The sequence below is a fragment of the Varanus komodoensis genome, unplaced genomic scaffold (assembly GCF_004798865.1).
Source record: "Varanus komodoensis strain SLA01 unplaced genomic scaffold, ASM479886v1 scaffold1, whole genome shotgun sequence".
Lineage (NCBI taxonomy): Eukaryota > Metazoa > Chordata > Lepidosauria > Squamata > Varanidae > Varanus > Varanus komodoensis.
This window is the reverse complement of record NW_025335268.1, coordinates 39,505,716-39,526,687: the sequence shown is the minus strand read 5'-3', so window position 1 is coordinate 39,526,687 and position 20,972 is coordinate 39,505,716. Positions and strand designations below refer to the sequence as shown.

Genomic DNA, 20,972 nt, shown 5'->3' with positions numbered 1-20,972 from the left:
TCATTGTTTCATTTTTATACCGCCTAACAGCCGAAGGGCTCGCTGGACAGTTAACAGAGTCACAGTTAACAAATGTGACACAAACTGCTGCTGTTACATATGTGGTACTACGTGGCTGTAAATCATAGCTTGTGGGGCAAGACCAATTCCTGAGGAGCCCCTTACTGGAAAGTCCAAGGGGCAAAGAAATTTCCCCCAAGCACCACCTTCTGGGGGCAGCCATCCAAGTAACAGTGGGAGTACTTACTCCCCACTCAAGACAGTTGGCCCAGAAAGGATACCATGGTTGATAGTATTGAAAGCCGCCAAGGGGTCCAGAAGTACCAAAAGAGTCACACTCTTTCTTTCATGCTGCTGACATAAGTCATCATATGGCTGTTCCCTTGCCAAAACCAGGCCTGAACCCTGACTGAAATGGATCCCAATAGTCAGTCTCCTTTGAGAGCACTTGTAGCCAGTCAGCAACCACTCGCTCAAGTACCATACGCAGGAAAGGAATCCACTGGGTCTAAAATTATTGAGATCTTCTGGGTCCAGAGAGGGTTCCTTTAGCAGAAGTTTTACCACCATCTGTGTCAGGTGACATGGAACCACTCTTTCTTGTAAAAAAGCATTAATCACCCTCCTGGTCCAGCCAGCAGTTTCTTCACTGCTAGCATTTCTTAGCAACAAGGAGCAAGAATACAGTATGGAAGTGGTTGCATGAACCTGTCTAAGTACCTTATCAACACCCTTGATCTGTACTAATTCAGACTCATTTACTGACTAGGCTGTGCAGTACATGTCTCTCCAGTACTATAACATTGGAGTCCAAGTCATGTTGGAGAATTTATCCTTAAAGTGCCTAGCAAATATATTACAGCAGGCTTCAGATGTCTCCAAGACATCCTTCAGGCCAGCAGGTAGTAGACCCTGAACTCCATTAAGCAGCACAGAGAAGACTGACTGGAGGCAGTCGGATATTCGGACTATCTGTACATACCAGGATTTGATTGTATCCACTAGAAATTTGTCTACATCTGCATCCTAGCCATCTCCTAATTTGTTTCATTACGCTCAGCTACAGGGTATACTAAACTCAACTACAGAGAGTGTGCAGGAGGGATCATGTCAACCAAGGGTCAACTCTGTGCTCCAGAGGTTGGCCAGAGACTTGACAGGGCTGTTAACTATAGTAGCCAGAATTTCCCTCAGAGTCCTCTGGAAATGCTTTAGATCCATCAGCCTTCAAGGCAGAGCATTTTAATGGGCCTTCTACCACTGCAGAAGGGAAAAGTCACCATTACTCTAATCTCTGCAGGCAGTGATTTTACTATGACAAGGGGACTGATTCAAAGTCTCCCTCCTTCAGATCACTTTCCCCATGCCCAGCTAAAAAAAAAAAAAAAAAAAAAATCTAGAGTGTGCCCTGCTACATGTGTTGGGCCGTTGACATGTTGGGACACTCCATGTTTGACATGGAGTCCATGAAATCCTGAGCCACTCCAGTTAAGTTATCCCCAGTGAGGTTATTGAGATCCTTCAAGACCAACGACACAGGAGACTTCAACATTGCAGCTGAGGCAACCTCAGTTAGCTGGAGGCTAGGGAGGTTTTTGGGGCATGTGATGGACAGTACACCAACAGAATTCCCAATCTGTTCTCCTGGCCCAGATTAGGAGTCAGACAAAGGAGGAGCCTGGAGAGATAGAATTCCTATAGACCATGGCAACACCCACCCCTTCCTACCCCTCCAGACTTCCTTGATCCTTTAGCAAGTATCCTGTTGGACAGCGCTGGGAGAGACTAACTCCCGCATGTTCACGCAGGTCTTGGTTATACATGTTATGTTGGCTGGCTCATACACTATTAAGTCATGGATGAAGGAGACCTTATTATGCACCCATATGTCATTTAAAAACATGTGGGGGCAGACTGGATATGTGGGGGAAGACTGATAGAACAACTACCAAACCTATGGTTGAAAGCAGGGCCAAATCACATCACAGTCATTAGCTGCTTGGGCCACATTCTTCTTACCTGGCTAGCCCAAATGCCATATTTCCCTCTACCTGTCACTACAGAAATTGACACCCTATCACTTGGCCCCACCTTGTACCACCACTACACATGCACAGGGCTAGTATACAGGAGGAATCCCTACCCCCACCTCCCAATACTTAGAGAGTGACAACAATGTTAAGAAGAGGGGCCCTTACCCTTTCATCCCCCTGAAGTGGCTCCTCGAAAGGGTCAGTTCTCTTTGGTGCCATCTCCTTAGGGGCCATTGCTGCCATACTCCTGTTGGGCTTCAGCAACAAGTTGGGAGCTGTTGGCAATTCACAAGCAGGTGGACTTTGGTGGAGTTTTCCTTCATCTTTCAGGACAGGGGCTCTGGAGTTCTCTCGGCAGAGCCACAGCTCACCCAACAACGTGGTAAGAAAACTAGGCCAGGTGGGCAGGAAGACTGGCAAGGTGGTGAAGCCAGCACTCCCACCTCTGCTAAATGAGGCCAAGCTGCTTGGCAAGACTATATTAGAAGATGAGGGAGTGTTGCAGGCAGGAACAGAGTGCCAGGGTGGAGAGATGCTTTTGTGGGCCCTAAGGACTGCAGAGCTCCAGATTTGTGCCTGTTGGTGCAGCCCGAGCAGCACCACTGGTTGTTCTCTCTGACAAATCTTCCTCTCAAGAATTTTATGAGGATAACATGGGATCATATGCTGGATCTAGTCCTGAGCTCTTTTGATGAAGTTCAGAAGTTAGATAAGTAAAATGAAAGGACACACTGCTGCAAGCATATATGAAATGCTCAGTGCTAGCTATGAGATGGCAGGTTTGATTTTTGTAGTACATAACTGGCAATGGAGAAACCAGGGCTGCTCATACAATAATGTAGCTTTCTAATGAATTGCAGCTGTAGCCTTTAAATATGCATAGATTACAAATTCTGCAATGATGGGCTACTTGGCATGGAAAAATAAACCAAATACTTTTTGCAAGCGCGCAACCAAACAGATCTCAACAGCCTTAAGAGATATAAAGTACAGTTAAATAAAACAGAAGGCTAGGATTTTGGAGGCTATGAAAGAGAGAGCTGCATGATGGCCTATGCAGGTGGCTCATAGGGTTTAATCCTGTCCCTGTGCTTTGGTTAAAATAACAGTTCTGCAGTGTTGATCTTAGCATTGCTAATATTTTGTAATACTTGAGTGGCTGGAAGCCTTAGTATTCCTTTTGTCAGGCAACTGCTCTTTTGCATGGAAATTTTTGTTCTAGTTGGAATAATCAGTTCAGATAATCATATAATTTAGATAATCATCTAATTTGAGTTAAATTAATCCTGTGCATTTGTCTTAACATGTTCCCCATTTCCATTCCTCATTTCTCATTATGCTTCTATTTATTGTCAGATTTCCTAGATAGGCTACATTGCTGAAAGTTTGAGGATAAGCCTATAATTCTAAGGATAGACTTGTTGTAAGGATAGAATCTGTAGATACTTTGGATTTATAGACAAGGTTGTATCAGTTTCTGGATTCTGCACTGAAGCTCAGCTAAACTAGCATTCTTGGATTTAAGAAATGTATTCTACTGATAGCAATAGGACTGAATTGAGCTTTTTGCTCCAACGCTCTAATATTTACATTTATGTCAAGCTGTTGAAGTGCATTCTCCCCATTTTCACCCCTAACAAACTTTTGCAAGTGCTTGCATATGTGAAAGTTCTGACGGCTAGTTCATATTTGCAGGCTAGTCATGCTTTTTGAGCCACAGAGATTGTCTGACAGTTCGACTGAACTTACATATGAATAGCAGCACTTAGGATCACAGACTTGAGTGTTATGTTGTGCTTGGAAATCAGTGAGATGTTTTATTTGTTATATAACAGGATGTCTCAGTTCTGGGTTTTTAATATTGGTCTGCTTTTAAAAATAGTTTATAGCGCTCTGTATGCTCATTCTTTTTGAGACAAGGAATGCTAAAAACTCTTCCAATGAGCAATTCATTGTTCTCCTCCAACATGAAATAACATATTGAAAAGTAGGTATTTATGCTTCCAACACAGGCATTACTTGCTGTTTAAAACTCACTTGTGATAGTGGATGGTCTAGGAAAGCTAAATTATTATTGTTTAAATAACTAGATGGTTAGCTGTTTGTCTAGAAATAAAATCACTGAGACCCCTATACAGGAACAGTGTATGAGTGTGTATATTAAACATGGTCACTATGTTAATCTAAAGTGTTTGTTATTATACTGGTAGAAACTTGGATACTTGCTACATACTTGTTCAGTTGAGCTCAAACTCACACAGCTGTGCCTTATCTTCAGTATGAGATTCTCTAGAAATCTTCTGTGGAATAAATTGAGTTTATTACTATGTACCTTTCCAATACTGATATGTCTACTGTTTAACCCCTGATTTAAAAACCTTCAGATATAAAAAAGGTCTTAACCAGTCAGCTTTTGAAATAATATTGCAGATAGATTTTCTTTCCTTTTGAATTGAAGCAACCCATCCTTTCAAATAATAGATTCTAATATTTGAAGTGTTTGCCTGCCACCTTCTGATTTTTCTTTATTTCTGTTTTGTCAGGTTTGGAGGAGATCAACCTGTATACATCAATATTATTAGAGATCCCATCAACCGTTTTTTATCCAACTACTTTTTTCGTCGTTTTGGAGACTGGAGAGGGGAGCAGAACCATATGATCCGCACTCCAAGCATGAGGCAAGAGGAGAGATATTTAGTAAGTTGTTTAGTAAGAAATCATACTTTCTTAATACATAATTGAATACGCTATTTAATCAAATACCTTTGTTATATTTGACTTCAATGTCTCTTCGGAAATTTTATACTTTCTATCTCTTCTTACTTGGAATTTGATGTTACATTTTATGTACATTTGAATTGGACGATTTTAGTCACAAATTAATGTTTTCAGTCTTATTTTTTAAAGTCAAGGAAGGTTGTTCACAAGCATCTGGCTAGTTGTGCTTTCATGCCATAAACTTTTGGAATTGCTATGCATTAGATTGGAGATCTTTGAGACTGGAAGTTTCCAAACATCCTGGAACTAGTGGACGTGATGTTTACCTCAACACCCTTCAAAAAAATCTGTCTTTGGTAGAGAGGCCTCTGAGTTCATTGAGCAGAGTCTTGCTGCTAGAGGTTGTGTAGACCTGGTAGAGGTGGGGAGTGGCTTCCAGATCCTTAGCCCCTTTCCTTCACTCTCTCTTTCTAGAGGAGCTGTCATGAAACTTTTCATGGTCTCTGGGAAGGTGGCAACGGAAATAAAAAGTGGGTAGTTACATTTTGACTACATTGACTGCAGTTTGCAGTCTCAAACAGTTTTTCTCAGGTATACCTTTTAATTTGAAATGATTTTTTGTGTACATCTGTATATGATACATTAGTGCTCTGGAGTGTCTGTTTATTGCCACTTGCACAATATGCTTTTTAAATCATAAGAAAATTATCAGAAAGACATTTGTTTTCAGAAAACTGGTACAGTGAATAATTTCTAAATATTTTAATAGAAATCTGATCCAGGATAAAAATACTGTGATCAAAATGTATCTTTGTACAACCCTTTAGTGTAGTAACACAGCTCACAGCACAGACTACTGTGCTTATAGTTTCACTGGTTTGTGAGTTCATATCCAAACCCCTGCCTGGCACTCTGATAACAGCAGTAAACGGTTTTAAGGAGATAGTCAACATAAAGGATTATGACACTTTTGTCAGGCTGTTGTATTGCTTTATTATGTGTCTCTCTCCTAAACTTGTTGACCCAAATTAGGAAGAGATATGATCTACAAAAATAAATTTTGGATAAAATAAGACAAAGTTGTATGAAATCCACCTTTCCCCTATCCTTTTTCTGTTATTGGGGCAATCAAGGCTTTTTTCAGATATCAGGACAACTGAAAATGGAAGCCAAATTGAAATGGATACAGTGTAATCAAAAAATGCCTGGATCTGAATCATTGCCACATGTTCAAGCATCTTTTCCCAACGGGAAGGTTCACAACTGGCAGCTAACTAGCACAATCATTGGGGTCCAATTTCTGTAGGCGTGGTTGCAGAGAGATCTCTGAATCACCTCCCAGGGGTTCAGCTGGTCAGCCCTCCTTTGGCAGATATAATAAGCCGCAATTTGAAAAGTCTTAGAATTTCATTTGGATTCGTTTTTATTTCAGGGTTGCTCCATTTGCAAACACAAACATGAACAGGAGTGTAATATGTAGGCGATGCTTGCTAGTTCTTATGGTCATTTTTTTAAAGTATGCATTTTTAAAAGAAACTCTCCTTTTGAAAAATTGCACATCCATTCTTTATTTTTTGGGAGGCAGTGTGCCTTTTGGGTGTGTTTTTAAAAAAATATGCACTAAAATGCACACTTCTGTTTAAAAAGAGGAAAGGTTGCAACCAGGAATGGGAATAGCAAGAAACTCATTCAGAGATGAAAATAAAAGAATCTCACTAAACTTGAACTTCACTAATTGTGTTATTCCTAGCCATCTAGGCCAAGGTTGAGCATACAGGAGGTAAGCCAAATCTCATCAAACACATTGTCTGCATCCTCAGGTTGCAACAAGTAAAATTCATCCAAATAAAGGGAAATCATATTGTTAGACTAAACATCTCCAGGGAAAACATAAACTTGTGTAGAAGCTGTGGGCAGGTGGAAGCTGTCAAACTGAGGGTCAACTCAGACAAAATGACAGTGATGATAGTTGGGCAGTCTTAATACGAAAGGAAGTATTATGCAGTATGCAGTGCTATTTTCAAGATGACACAGAAGCTGCAGCTGGTGTAAGATAGCACCAGTGCACTTCCAGGGAATACAAGAGATGAAAATGTACTCAGCTGACCCTTCATACCTCTAACATATCTTAGAAGTAGTCCCTCCCAGTAAGAATGCAAGCGGCTGGTAAGAATTTCTTATAAAGTCTTGCTGTGATTATTCCTCTCATGCATGAGGTAAAATTATCAACAGGTAGTAGCAGACCCTTTACTGCAATCCCCTCTGTCTGGAGGACAGAATTAATCCTTTAAGTCAGTGATCCCCAGCCTTTTTGACACCAGGGACTGGTTTCATGGAAGACAATTTTTCCATGGATGGGGGGCAGAGGGAATGGTGTCAGGATGATTCAAGCACATTACATTTATTGTGCACTTTATTTCTATTATTATTAGTAGTAGTAGTAGTAGTATTAGTAGTAGTATAGAATTGTTATATATAATGACATAATTATATAACTCACTACCTCAGCTCCACCTTAGATCATCAGGCATTAGATTTTCATAAGGAGCGCGCAACTACATCCTTGAATGTGCAGTTTACAGTAGGGTTCACACACTCATGGGAAAACCGGGGGGGGGGAATGGATAGGCCCACCCTGCCCCCTCACCTCAATCTGCCTGCTCCCATTGGTCCAAGGCTCAGTTATTGCACCTTTTCTATTGGAGTGCCTACCCTATGCCCAAGCCACAGTCCACACATGTTATTGGATACTGTCAGTTGAGGGGCAGCTCACATCATCATCTCACTGGAGAAACAAGGTGTCTGTCAGAAAAACTTTAGCTCATTTGAAAAAGATTGGATTCAGTTGGTCTGAGCACTCTTGACGTCCCACCTCCTTCTCTTGTGCTTTGGTGTCGCAGCAGCCTCTGAACGAAAGGAGAAGGGGAACTGTGGAGGTTACATCCACAGATGAAGTTTTGCTTGCTCGCTCGCTCACTGCTCACCTCCTGCTATGTGGTTCCGTTCCTAACAGGCCACGGACCAGGGACTGGGGACCTCTTGCTTTAAGTCTTTCCAAAGAGCCTTTCCTTTTCTGGGTGACCTTTTGAAACTGATTTGAGGAAGGGTTATTCTGCATTCTTTTTCATGATGGAGTGAGCAAATTGCTGAAATTTGATGGTGGTCTCTTTTTTTGACATGTTGTTTTGTTACAGTTTTAAATATTTTTTCCATTCTGATGCAAGCTGCACTGGGCTTATAAAGGGATCAGTGATTCTAATAAAATTCTTATGTTTGTATGACTTAAAGGTGAAGCTATTGATTACACTTGTGTGGTGCATTTTCTACAAACTCTGTGCATGCACAGTTGCACTTTAGTATAGCACTTAGAATATGGTTTGCCACAAAATAAATGTTGCATTAAGTATAGGGGTCATTCTGGTGGTTTTGTTACATCACTTGAAACTCCTGTTCCATCTGCTCTAAACTTACTCATCTAAGTATTTCTGCAAATCAGGGGGTTTCATTTTTTTAAGAAACTAAAGGAATCTTAATGTGTCCCCTTTGTGTTCATGGTCAGTGGTTTGTGCATAGTACAGAAGAATATGGAAAAGCACATTTATGCCAAAGACATTGGGTACTTTGCCACTGAGATGTTACTTGTACAAATTGTACCCCAATGCTTTTACAAAGCATTCATATAAAGAAGGAATCAAGTGTTGGCTGCTTCTCAAGAGAGCATTCTTGCAACTGAAAATGTAGGTAATATTTCATTAAACTCAATGTTGTTCAGGCCAGCTTTTAAGGCTGCAGAATTTCCTACTGTGTGTACCTTCATGTCTGCAGTCTATTACGGTACAGTAGACTTCAGCATCTTTTACCCATCCTTCTTGTCTGAAATGCTATCAGAGTGACTGAAAGATTTCTCAGTGTAAACCTGTACTATTCCCAAGGTTTTGTGTGAAAGGCCTAACACTTTCCTTGGTTATCATCCTCCTTTTTTGGCAATCTTTGCGTGACAGTTGTCCTAGTCAAAGAACACTACTATTTGTGCTTGAGGAAAGTACGGGCCAGCTGCCAGTAAAATTTGTTACAACAAAAGTCAGTTGTTCTCAATGGTAAAGGTTTGGTGGGGGGGAGGGAAGTCATTATTTCTAACCAAATGTTACAGTATGTAGCTTATTTTTCTGTTCTTTGAACTGCAGAAGATATTTTAAAGCAGCCTGAGCTGTGAATTGGTGGTTTGAATCAACTATGAATAAAAGGAAGGCTGTGCTATGTGAAGACTCTGCAGGGCTGCAGCTGCTACAGAACATGGCAGCATGCCCTTTTGATAGGGTGAGCCAATAGGCCGTGCTGTCCTAGTGCTTTTAAGTCTGCACTACATTACAGAGGCTATTTGAAATATCTGAGATGCACTCAGTTTGAGAAATCGAGGGTCTAACTTTGTAGAAGGACTGCAAACCTTTGTAGTGCTGGTGAAAAGCTATTTTGAGGCTTTAGAATACTGGCAAAGGCTTTTCTTTTAAGATTTTCAGGAAGTGGTCCTGACACTATAGATGTATATTGTATGTATCTAGCAGGAAGAGGCATAGTTCAGTGGTACAGAACACACATTTTGCATGCAGAGGGCCAGGCTTCTATCCCCTGAATCCCCAGGAGAATCATAACTGAAGTCATGCAGAGCTGTCAATACCTTGCTGAAAGAACCAGTGGCCTGATTCACTGTTAGGCAGTTACCTATGTTCCTCTTAGCATCTTGTGATAGTTTTATATTTATTTTAGTAACAATATTGGGTTGTTACTTGCTTAGATGCTTGCTGTCTTGTCATACTTAGGAAACATCATAGCAACTTAAGATTTGGAGCCGTATTTTAGCTTTTTTATCTTGCCAAAAATGTTTTTGCTACCTCATCCTTGCCCTGATTACTCTGTAGGAAACCAAGGATAAACATTTTGCTATTGACTCTACAACCAAATGTGATGTGTTAGTGCCTGAAAATACCTAGGTTTTGGCCTGTGAAATTCCAGAAATTTTTGTGGAAAATTCCACTGACCAGTGGGGTTTTAGTGTAAATATTGCTTCAGGCTTTGAGTCTTATCCCAGATTTTTTTTAAAAAACAGCAATTTGTACAAACTGTTAAATAAGTTTCTTTTAAGTGTTTTGGTAAATGTCTGTGTTTACCAGGCCTTCTTTCAAAATCAAAGCCAGATATGACATAAGCAGCTGCTGCATGGTGTGCATGCAATGCTGTGATTTTGAATTAATTTTGGAAAATGAAATCTCCCTCCCTCCCTCTCTGGGCCATTGATGTTAAAACTTATTGTCTGTGGCCCTCTAAACTAGTTAATATTTGTTCTTCCCTGGGCCAGTCAAGGCTATAGCTGAAGTGAGACCTGAGTTCCGAAAGGAGTGTGTGAATTCTAGATGCCCACTCTTGCCTGCTGTGTACATCTATTATCCCTGTTTGTACAAAAGAACATAAGTCAAGTCCAAATCCAATCAGAATTCTGTTTTCCAGAGTGGAGCTGTCCAGGAAAAGCTGACAAACAGAACATGAAAACAATAGTGTTTTCCTGATGCTGTTCTCTGATGATTGGCATTTGAAAGCATGCAGCCATTCCTGCACCAGGATATCTTTACCATGATAGTCAAGGCATAGGTAACCTTGGACTACTGCATTGCACTTTATGTAGGATGCTGCATAGGATTTGTTGAGGGGCTATAGCTAATGTAGAATGCAGCTGTGCAGGTGTTGGCTGGACCATCTGTTCAGTTGCATGTAATACCATTGCAGAAAGAATAGTTTGCTTATATGCTACTAGGCCTAGTTCAAGGTTTATTACTAGCATATAAAGCCATAAACACTGAGACCAGGTTTTATCAACTGAAGCCTCTGAAGCCATGTGCAGGAACTGTCATCCTCAGGACATGATCCTCTGATCTATCTTATGGCTACCAAGAGCAGAGCTTTAGAGCCCTAAGGAACCATTTCCCCATTAATATTAGGCATATGCTAACAGTTTTGCGTTTTACGCAGCTGATTAAGAAGTGCCTGCTCACTTACTCTTTCCCTGTTGTGTAACCCAGCTGTGTGTATTGTTCTTACTGATTGCTTTTGCTTTATTATGTATTTTTACTGTTGTGATTTTTATGTAGTACATCACACTGGTATTTTTATGTTAGTATATACATAAGGCAAATACCTCATTGTATCTATTTGGGAGCAAGACACTGCAATGTCATTAGTTCCCCAGCTTTGGGTCCAAGACTGTTGAGTAACTCAGCTACGCCTGCAACAGAGGTCTATGAGCACCAGCCACCACATGAAGTCCACTGTCCATGGACACAGACATTGTCATTGTTCAGGAGTCTTTGTTACTGCCACTGCGAGTTCCACAGCCATTTCTAATGTTGTGCTTTCTTCCATTTCCATGGTGGACTGGTATCTAGGTAACCTGCGTAGTCCTTTAGGGCATTTGTTCAGACATTCAGACCTCTCCCACTTACCTGCTTTTTGCTTCACTTTCAACTAAAGTCCAACAGCAAATTTTGCTTAGGGTTTTTTTTTTGTTTGTTTGTTTGTTTTAAAGCAAGCTTCCCGTTTGCATGAATTTGCTTGTAAGGAAGATTATACTGTTTTCTCAGCAGGATAAAAGATGGAAACCACTTGAAAATCTGAGCATGTAATGTCATCAGTGTGGTGGAGTCCCTGCCTGTCATGTATAGCCAGCATGAGTAACACTTGGTGGTGCAATGGGCTTCCCTTGAAAACCTGTTGAACCAGCAAGTTCTGTAGGTGTTGTACTAAAGATAGTTAACACTGACACAACATAATTTATTATAGTGGTAGCAGAGTGCTGAATATTACTCTCACTTTCTGCTTTTACCATCCATCCTTTACTTTATGCATCACAGGGCTTCTATATCTGCTGTTATCTCAGATTTTTGAAGAACAAAACATGGGCCTTAGGGGTTTTCCAGGTATAGAGATTAAAGAGAAGTTTAGAAGGCTGTAGGTGGTCATTGCTTGAATTATGATACCTTGTGTTTAGTCATTGTAAAATACAGGTGGTACTGAAACTCCTATCACAAAAAGGAAGGCCAGGATCTCTCTCAATCATCCCAGAGTGCAGTAATGGTCTCAAGTTACAGGAAGCCAGGTTCTGGCTAGATATCAGGAAAAATTTCCTGACTGTTAGAACAGTATGACAATGGAACTCGTTACCCTGGGGGAGTATGGGTTCTCCCACACTAAAGGCATTCAAGATGCAACTGAACAGCAATCTGAGAAGGATGGTTTAAGTTGGAATCCTGCACTGAAAATGGGGTTGAACCACTGGCCCTCTGGCTCCACCCAACTCTTCTATTCTGTGAGTCTGTTATTAAAATGTGTTTAATTTTATTGTATACTGTTCAGAGATTTTAAAGTATAGGTAGCAGTATATCAATAAATAACTGAACAAATGATAAATGAATAAATAAAATTTGCTACGAGGGGAAATGGCATTCCTCACATATAACACAATTTGATTGGTTATGCCTCCACCACTCAAAAAGACTCCCCCCCTTTTATTGCTGCTCTTGCTGCTTATGAAAAACAGTAGCAGTTACAGAAGAAATTTCTTAGGGTGTTTACATAGAATCAGTGTTGTCCAGTTGATGTGTTTTGAGTAGAAGGCTTGTAAAAATCACTGCTAAGCCATGAAATAACTGGGTGGTCTTGGGGAAAATTTGCATTCCATCTTAAGCTTCCATCTGTAAAATGCACTGTGAAATGAGTATATGAGCACCCCATATGGTGTGGAAATGATGATTACTATAAAGAATATTATTTTAATTTGTTGTGTAGGAGATTTATGTTTCACCCACACTTCATGTATGCACTAAATGCATTAAAAATACACTTATAAAACAAAAATAGCCCAGGTTCAGCAGGAGCTCAACTGGAGTTGTCCTTGCCTGCGTGTCTCCTGGATTCATAAAAAGTAAAAGAAAAATTGTATCCCAAAAGCAAATTCCGTATGTGGGCTTTTCAAAAGCAAAATGAATTCTTGTTTGGTGATGAAGCAATCCAAAATTCAAGAAGCTGAATAATAGTGCAAATAAAGTATGTTTCCATCTGTTTTCACCATTCTCCTTTAGTAAATCATGTAGAAAAAGAATATGGAAGAAAATAGTGCAAAGCCCAGGAATTTTTATTCTTTACAACGTGCCAAGGGAGAGATTTATATAAATTGCAGATCTTGCAGCATAATTTAGTGCCAATAATATGCTAATTTCTGTTGCTGCATTGTAACCATTGGCATTAGTATAACTAAGGATGGCTACATTATGACTAAAAGTATTTAGGTCCCCTTTAGAACACTGAATTCCCGGTTCCCCTCAGGCCAGTTACATTAGCCATTAGCCGCAGGTTCATTAGATTAGAGGTGGAAAATCAAAGGGCAGATTTCAGCTTCACACACACCCCCAAGCCACATGTCTGTCACATTTGCTGCTGCATTTTGGCTGTGCAAGCAAGGCAATTGGTGGTTTGCTGCTAAAAATTGGCACAAATCATCAATTGTTTTGCTGCTGATTCCTGCTGCAGCAGCAAATTCAGTGCTGGGAAACTACACAAGACCAGGGATACATGCAGGTCACATGCCAACCAGCCCTGATTTAGATTCTAATTAAGCAGAGAAAGAACCCCATAGCGCTAGGTCAAGAGTAGATGAATTAATCAATTTATTTAAACATATTAGCATAAGATATTTAGCAGTAAGGAACAAATAAGAGCACATAATAAATATCCTGTGTGTTCGCTTTCAATCCTGTAACAGAACAAAGGAGAGAAAAAGATAGATCAGGTTTTTTAGGTAGCTGAGAATGGAATCAAATACTGAAAGTCATGTTTGTTCTCTGGATTTGCAGTAGTGCAAAGAGCCAAGTGCCTGTGGTTGAAATTGTGGTTTTGAGATGATGATTCCTTTTTGAGTTTGTGCACTTCCCTAGCACTTCAGTATAACTTCATTCTAGGCTGGTTCTCATAGGCAAAAGATTGCATGTGGTCCAGTCTAAGTGTGTACAAAGCTTCATAGAAATTTCATGACAGAATTAACAAGTGGCTTCAGGAAGACATTTTAATAGGTCGAGCAATGGCAGTTTTCTCAGAGAACGTACCTTGTGTACAGTCCAAGTCTGCTTCAGATCTGCTCCTCTGGAACAGATAGGGCTTATGTATGCAGGGCTGCGGAACAGGAGGGAAAATTTCAGTCCACCGTTCTGCTGTCAGAAGGTCACCATAAGATGCAGACTAAGGGTAAAGGGATGGAATCTCTCTCTCTCTCTCTATCTATATGACGGGGTTGTATTTTAAGACTGTAAGACTGAAATTGTGGCAGTGCATAGGGTTTTATACTAAAAGCAGCAAGGTCTTGGTCAAGCAATCTACTATGGACATTGGAATAGTACTGCTGGCCTTATTCTAGTCTCTAGTGGACTCTTACACTTTTACAGAACACCTACACATTCTGGCACAATGCGGTGCCAATGGTACAGCTCCTTCCAGTGGCTCTCATGGTGGAATAGTGCTGGCTGCAAAGCTTTGGCTTGAGGAATCATACTGGCAGCCTGAGCATGCAGTCTTGCACTGCATATGTTCTCCATATGGTTCCCTTTAGCCATCCACTTGCATTAATAAGCAAAAGCCCACATTCACTTAAGAGTCAAAATTGAAGTTTTAAAAAGTTGATAGGTGGTGTATTTCTCTGGAAAAAAAATAATGTATCTTGACATGGGATAAAGATGACCAAAAATCACCAGGATTTTAAAAATAGTACATCTATATATGTAATATATAGGCTGTACACAACATGGCTTTTTGTCCCCACTGCCTTTAGCTTTCTTCCTGTCCCTCAGGCTCTGCTCCTTAAAATAAGGAAACCCTTTGGACAAAAGTGCAGAAGGCATGCAGGTCTATGGTTGGAAAGGAAATGCTGCTCCTTGATCTTCAAGTTAGAATCATTTCACAGCATACTCTGGGCCATTGGGATCCTGCCCAGAAAAACTTGGTGTTATGTGCCATCATTTCTAACTTATTTATTCCTGTTTGTTTATTTCACCCCATAGCTCAGAAGCTTCCTGGGGAATTTACCAAGTTAAAAAGCATATAAACAATAAATAAATAACCATACTTCAATAAAATAACAGAACAATAAAATCAGATCATCATCATCATGAACTGCAACAACAAACCACAGCAGCTATAACCAAGTTGACACATGGCACAGCAGCAATAATGATAAAAACAACTTTAAAGTAGCAATTACCTATTAACATATCTGAAAAAAAAAAAAGGTTTCAACCTGGCAATGAGAAGAAAAAGAGATGCTAGCACCAGGCATACCTCTTTGGGGAGCATGTTCCAAGATGGGATGTCACCACTGAAAAGGCCCTTCTCTTGGTCACCATCCCCTTACTACTTTTGGCGTTTCCCTGAGAAGGATCTCAAAAGTTGATCTTGGGGCCCAGGTAGGAAGACATGGGACAAGGCATTCCTTCAGATTACCTGGCCCCAAACTATTTAGGATTGTGAATGTTAAAACTGGCATCTTGACTTGGGCTTGGACGTCAAGTGGCAACCAGTGCAGCTGAGAACTGGAGTATTATGATCGCATGGGCCAGTCCCCATTAGCAGTCATGCTGCCCTATTTTGAATCAGTTGAAGTTTCTGGATCATTTTCAAAGGCTACCCCACATAGATCACATAATAGTAATCCAAACAAGAGGTTTGTTACCAGAGCTTTGATAACAGTAGCCACATTCTGTCTGTCCAAATAGGGTCATAGTTGTTAAATCAACCTAAGCAGATAAAAGGTGCTACATGCCACTAAATCCACTTTTGACTCAAGTGACAATTCTGGGTCCAAGAGCACCCCCAATCTATGAACCTTGTCCTTTGGGGGGACTGCTACCCCATCTAGAACAGGTTGAATATCTCACAAGTGGACAGATGATCCACCTACCAAGAGTACCTCCGTCTTGTCTGGACTGAGTCTCCACTCAAAAACTAGGTCTGAAATCTGATTGAAATGAATCCAGATAGTCTTCTTCATCCAAAAGCGCTTGGAGCTGCTTGGCCACCACCCATTCAAACACCTTGCCCAGTAAGGAAATGTTGGGAGCAGGCCTACAATTGTTCACATTCTCTGGAACTAAGTTAGACTTTTTTTTAGGAATGGAATTTAAAATCTCTTGGACTAAGGTGTGAATCCCTTTTTACTTCTGACAATAAACCATGATGTTCAAGGGTCAAGCATACAGGTGGTAAGCTGAACTTGACCGAGCACCTTGTCCTCATCCTCAGGCCTCAATAACTGGAACTCATCAACAAAACAAACTGTATCAGATGGTGCTCTGGATACTTCTGTCAATGGAATGGTATTAACTGTGGGGTTCAATTTGTGATGAATTCAAGTGACTTTATCTTCCAGGTGCTATGCAAATTCATCACAATGAGCTGCTGAGGGTTCCATAATCTTTCCATGATCTCTCTTTCTGGTCCAGAACGTTAGAGGCTATGAAACACTCAGGAAAGTTCTGCTGAATGGAACAGCGAAGATGCAATGGTGGTAGAAAAGAACTGCCTTGGAATAGGCTTGATAATGGGCTTTAAGTCGTGTTTGGTCAGACTCACAAGTTTTCCTCCACCCAAACTCTAGCTGTCTTCCCTCTTGCCTCATTGCCCTCAGCTAAGGTATATACCAAGGAACTGTTCAAGCTCTGCTCAAGGAGAGAGGACACTTGGGTGCAATTGTGTCTGAATCAATTCTGGGAAACTTGGACTTCAACAAGAGTGCCAACTTTATCAACTGGAAAAACCTCTAGAGCCCTCTGGAAACCATCAAGATCAATTCACCTCTGGGGGCAGACCATATTAATAGATCCCCTACCCTTGCAGAATGGAAAAGTAAGCTAAAGTCTACACCTCAAAAGGAAACTATCTGACCATGACAAGGGAATTAATGTTAATCCCCCACTTCCAGATCATCATGCTCCTGTACCGTTGAGAACTCCAGGTCAATAATGTGTCCTTTTACATGTGGTGGGCCAACAGCATGTTGAGGCAGTCCCATGGTTGTCCCAGAAGCCATGAAGTCCTGAGCCACCCAGGATAATTCAGTATCAGCATGGAAGTTCAGGTCCGCCAGAACCATCATTGTTTTGCTATCAACTCCATGTTTCCTTTAAAGTCTATGATGTACTGCAGGTATTTTTTTCTATCATGCAAGAGTGTTACAATATGATGGTTTCACCATTTTGTAAATATTGAGCAATCGTTTTTCAAATAGGAGCGATTTATACAGTAGAGAATTTAGAAGATTTTTCAGGAAAACAAGGAAGTTTTCTTTGGCTGTCCATGATGAGTACTATTGACACAAGCTCTAGGTTAGGAAGATCATCCACCTCAATGGAGAGCTCGTTACTGACTGACCAGTCTTGTACATTGATTTTTCCACATATATTTTAATTCATTTTCCTATTTGTGGCCTGTTCTGTAACACTGGTAATATGTTTTCAGCCAACTTCTCCCTTCATCTTTGTTAGAAAATGCATAAGAAGAAAAGGCAATTCAATTTAATAGAAAGTTGAAGAACTGTGTTTGGTGTAACAAGAAAAGTAATAATTCCTTCTTTTAAGAATATTTCTTAAGAATGAATCACAACTGGCTACAATCTAGGATTCCATTATTAAAACTTAGAAGCTTAGTTTCATGGTCAGGTCACTTCCCGCTTTCCCTTCCTTTCAGTAAGCTGAAAGTGAAAGAGTAGAAACACAAGTCTTTTATTGAAATTCTGCTTAGAGCACAGTAGCAGTTAGAGCAGAAGTCTCTTTGAGATGTGGAAGAAGTGTCTGCCCATGCAAAGAGCTGAATCTAAACTGAAATTTCCCCTCCTTCCTTCCCTTTGGTCAAAGCTTCTGGCTGCATCCTCAGGGTGGCTCAGCTGCTTGTGGGTTAGACCTGTGGTTTTCAACCTTTCCACAGCTGGGGACCGACAAAAGCAGGAAAACCACCTCATTCCTTTTGTTTCCACTGAGGCAGAAACAAAAAGCACCATACACATAATACACTATTTTTTGTATTAGTTTCCAAACACAGTAACAAAAATGAAAATTCTCCAAAACAACCAGAAACCGAGCAACAAAAATGCCAACAAAAGAACAAAACACCAAATTCAGCACAGTATAGCTCCCAGCTTTCTCCACCAAATCATCTTTCGCCTCCCCCTCCACCCCGGCAGCACCACGCACTACCCATGAACACAATGCCAACTGAGGATGAGGTGGTGGAACACAGCCAGCCCCCATACCAGTCTGCGGTGAGCAGGATGTGTCCCCCACACGCTGGAAATCTCCCACAGACCAGCACTGGTCCATGGACTGATGGATAAAAATCACTGGGCTAGACAGTACCAGGCACTTCATAATTGGTCTGCCCACTTCACCTGTTGGCTACTTACTGCATCAAGCTCCTGTCATCTACCCTTCCAGCTCTGAAACATTTCCCTCCCTTTCTTGGGCAGACTGGTCTTGCATTCCATCTGGGAACTTTGAAACGTAAAAGTTTCCAGGCCTCTTCCTCTGCTCCTCCACCTCCTACTCAGTATCGGAGCAGACTGCAACATGCAAGGGACAGTCACTGTCTCTCCATATAGCTAGCCATGAGTAACCATTCCTTTGATTCTTCTTTTGCCTACTGCTTTTACTCTATTTGTTGTTAATGGTGGCTTCAGTTTCCACATTGCTAGAGCCTTGTTGTCAACTAGGCTGAGAACTGACAGTACAGAATGGACAGTTGGTTGAAGTACAGTATAGAAATGTTTAAGTAAATATATTTTATTTGTCACTATATGTATTGTGTTACCTACAGACACAGTTAAAGGGACACTGCTGTAGCTATGGATACACCTGAACTTTTCCTATAGTCAGAATTTAGAAGTTGCTTTAGATTTGGAATCCTTTTTTCTGGTTACATAATTTATCTCCATGCTTTTATTCTGAATCACTGAGCTAATACCAATCTCTCTGTATTAAAAGTTGACTGATTATACATAGTGGTCCATCATAGTCCCATTAGGCCTTTGTAAATTACAAACATTCAAGCTGAAAACTAGGGTTTACTAGCCTGGGAGAGTCTCATTAGCTCAGTTCAGTATATATACATATATAGGATTCATTGATAATAAGGTTTTGCACAATATATGGTAAGAATAAACTTTGGAGACAATTTATACACTCAATTAAAGAATTGCCTTTCACTGGTGGCTTCCTTTCCAGTATTCATGTTGATAGCATACACGTTTTTGTTGTTTATACTATTGGCATGATCATTCTATTAGTACTTGGTACTGTTAATATGTTGCACTATCGGTGGTTAATCATTTGCATAATGTGATTCTGCAGTTCCTGCCCACTGCTGCATGAAAGTAAAATCTGCTGCATTTTGTCTTCTGCCCAAACCTTTACTTAATCAAAATAATTGTGCTTTTGTGTCTTCTCCCTACCATTACTGCATAAACACTGCATATCATCACAGACAGTAAATAAAGGCATTGGCTTACTCTGTGAAGATCTGTGTTTAAATTCCTGCTCTGATGGGATGCTCTGGGAGATCACTCTGTGCAAATCTCATGTGTGCCACCCTTTACTCAATAGAGTTAAAGTAAGATGGGAAATGTGTCTAGCTGGAAAGGAAAAGCAAAATTCTGACGCACCACTTTTCACCCTTCTTCCTTCTCCCACAGCCTGTTCCTTTTACAGGTTAATTAATTTCAGTACAGTCAAACAGTGGTATTCGTCTCAGAAGTGTATATTTGAAGGCCATTTGCCCATCACCCATTCCTATTATAACACAGGGGTCCTCAAACTTTTTCAGGGGTCCTCAAACTTTTTCAACGGGGCCAGTTGAAAGGTACCAGTGGTGGGTGCGGGCCGCCAAGGCGATGCCGGCAGGGGACATGGGTCGGTGAGGGGGTGGGGTGCGCATGGCCAGGTGGGGGCAGGGGGGCACGTGGGGCAAGGCAATGGCTTGCTCGTGTGGAGATTGTTTTCTTCCAGCGAGTCCAAAATGATCTCCGCACGAGCAAGCCACTGCCTCACTGCGCACCCACACGTGTGCACACACAGCGAGTCCAAAACCTCTGAGGCGGGCTGGTTAAATGGGTGTGGTGGGCCGCATTTGGCCCACAGGCCGTAGTTTGAGGACCCATGATATAACTATTAAGATATAGAGGGAAAGTCTACTCCCTCCACCACTAGGACCGCTAGGTATAATGACGCAAAGGCAAAGCACTGCTATTTGGATCTAGGCCTTCCTTTGAAAACGACCCAGAAACTTCACTTGTTCCAAAATAGGGCTTTGAGGTTACTAAATAGGCTGGGTATTTCAGTCATCTCTGCTATTGAACTTCCCTGACTCCTAGACTGTTTCTGGCCCAGAGTCAAAGTGCTGTTTTAACCTCAACTTTTATTGTATCTTGTTCAGGGTCATATACAGCCTTTGGGGTCTTTTTGAAGACCAAAAGGCAGTAGATAAATATTTAAAGAAATAAATCTATTTGGTTGATTAAAAATATTATAGATAAACATTTTAATTGAATATACCCTTATATTAATCTTTCTTCTTAAAGACTAAGTGTTGTAGCATGTCTGTTTAGTACTCCCAAGGCACAATTCTATGCATGTTTAGGCGTAAAGCTCCTGTAGAAAAAATGGCCTGCAGCTCCCTGCAAGTCCCAGCCAGCATGGTTGGTTAAGAAGTCCTGGGACTTACAGGACTTTTTTTCTGTTTAAACATGAATAAGCTAGCAGTCTAAGTAATTTTTGAAATATTTTATCCAAACTCTAATTTAAACAGGTTTTCTTAAGGCAGTTTGATATAAAAGCAATTGCAAAGCAGTGCACATTGGGGCAAACAATTCCAACTTCAGATATAAACCGATGGGGCCTGAGCTAATAGTTTTTTTAAAAGAAATTTTATTAAAATTTTAAACTAGTACTAAAAACATCAGTCATCACATACATCGGACTCACTAGGTCAGCCCCCTATTACATATCTTTTAGCTTTCTATGTTCATATTCAAATTCATTTATAATAACTTGAAAACATCTTTAGATCAAAACCAAGTACCGTTTCTCCAGTCAATAAAAAAAGAAGTTCCAAATTTGATAGAAGTCACTGTCTTCTGTCTCCTTC

At 40.7% G+C, this 20,972-nt stretch overlaps 1 protein-coding gene across 1 annotated transcript in view; it reads left to right on the top strand.

Annotated features, from left to right (window-relative positions):
- Positions 1-20,972, top strand: part of UST (uronyl 2-sulfotransferase) — a 125,858-nt gene that overhangs the window by 73,658 nt on the left and 31,228 nt on the right. The window contains exon 5 of the mRNA XM_044423021.1: positions 4,577-4,730. Coding sequence (XP_044278956.1) covers positions 4,577-4,730 — 154 coding nt within the window. The remainder of the gene's footprint in view (positions 1-4,576; positions 4,731-20,972) is intronic.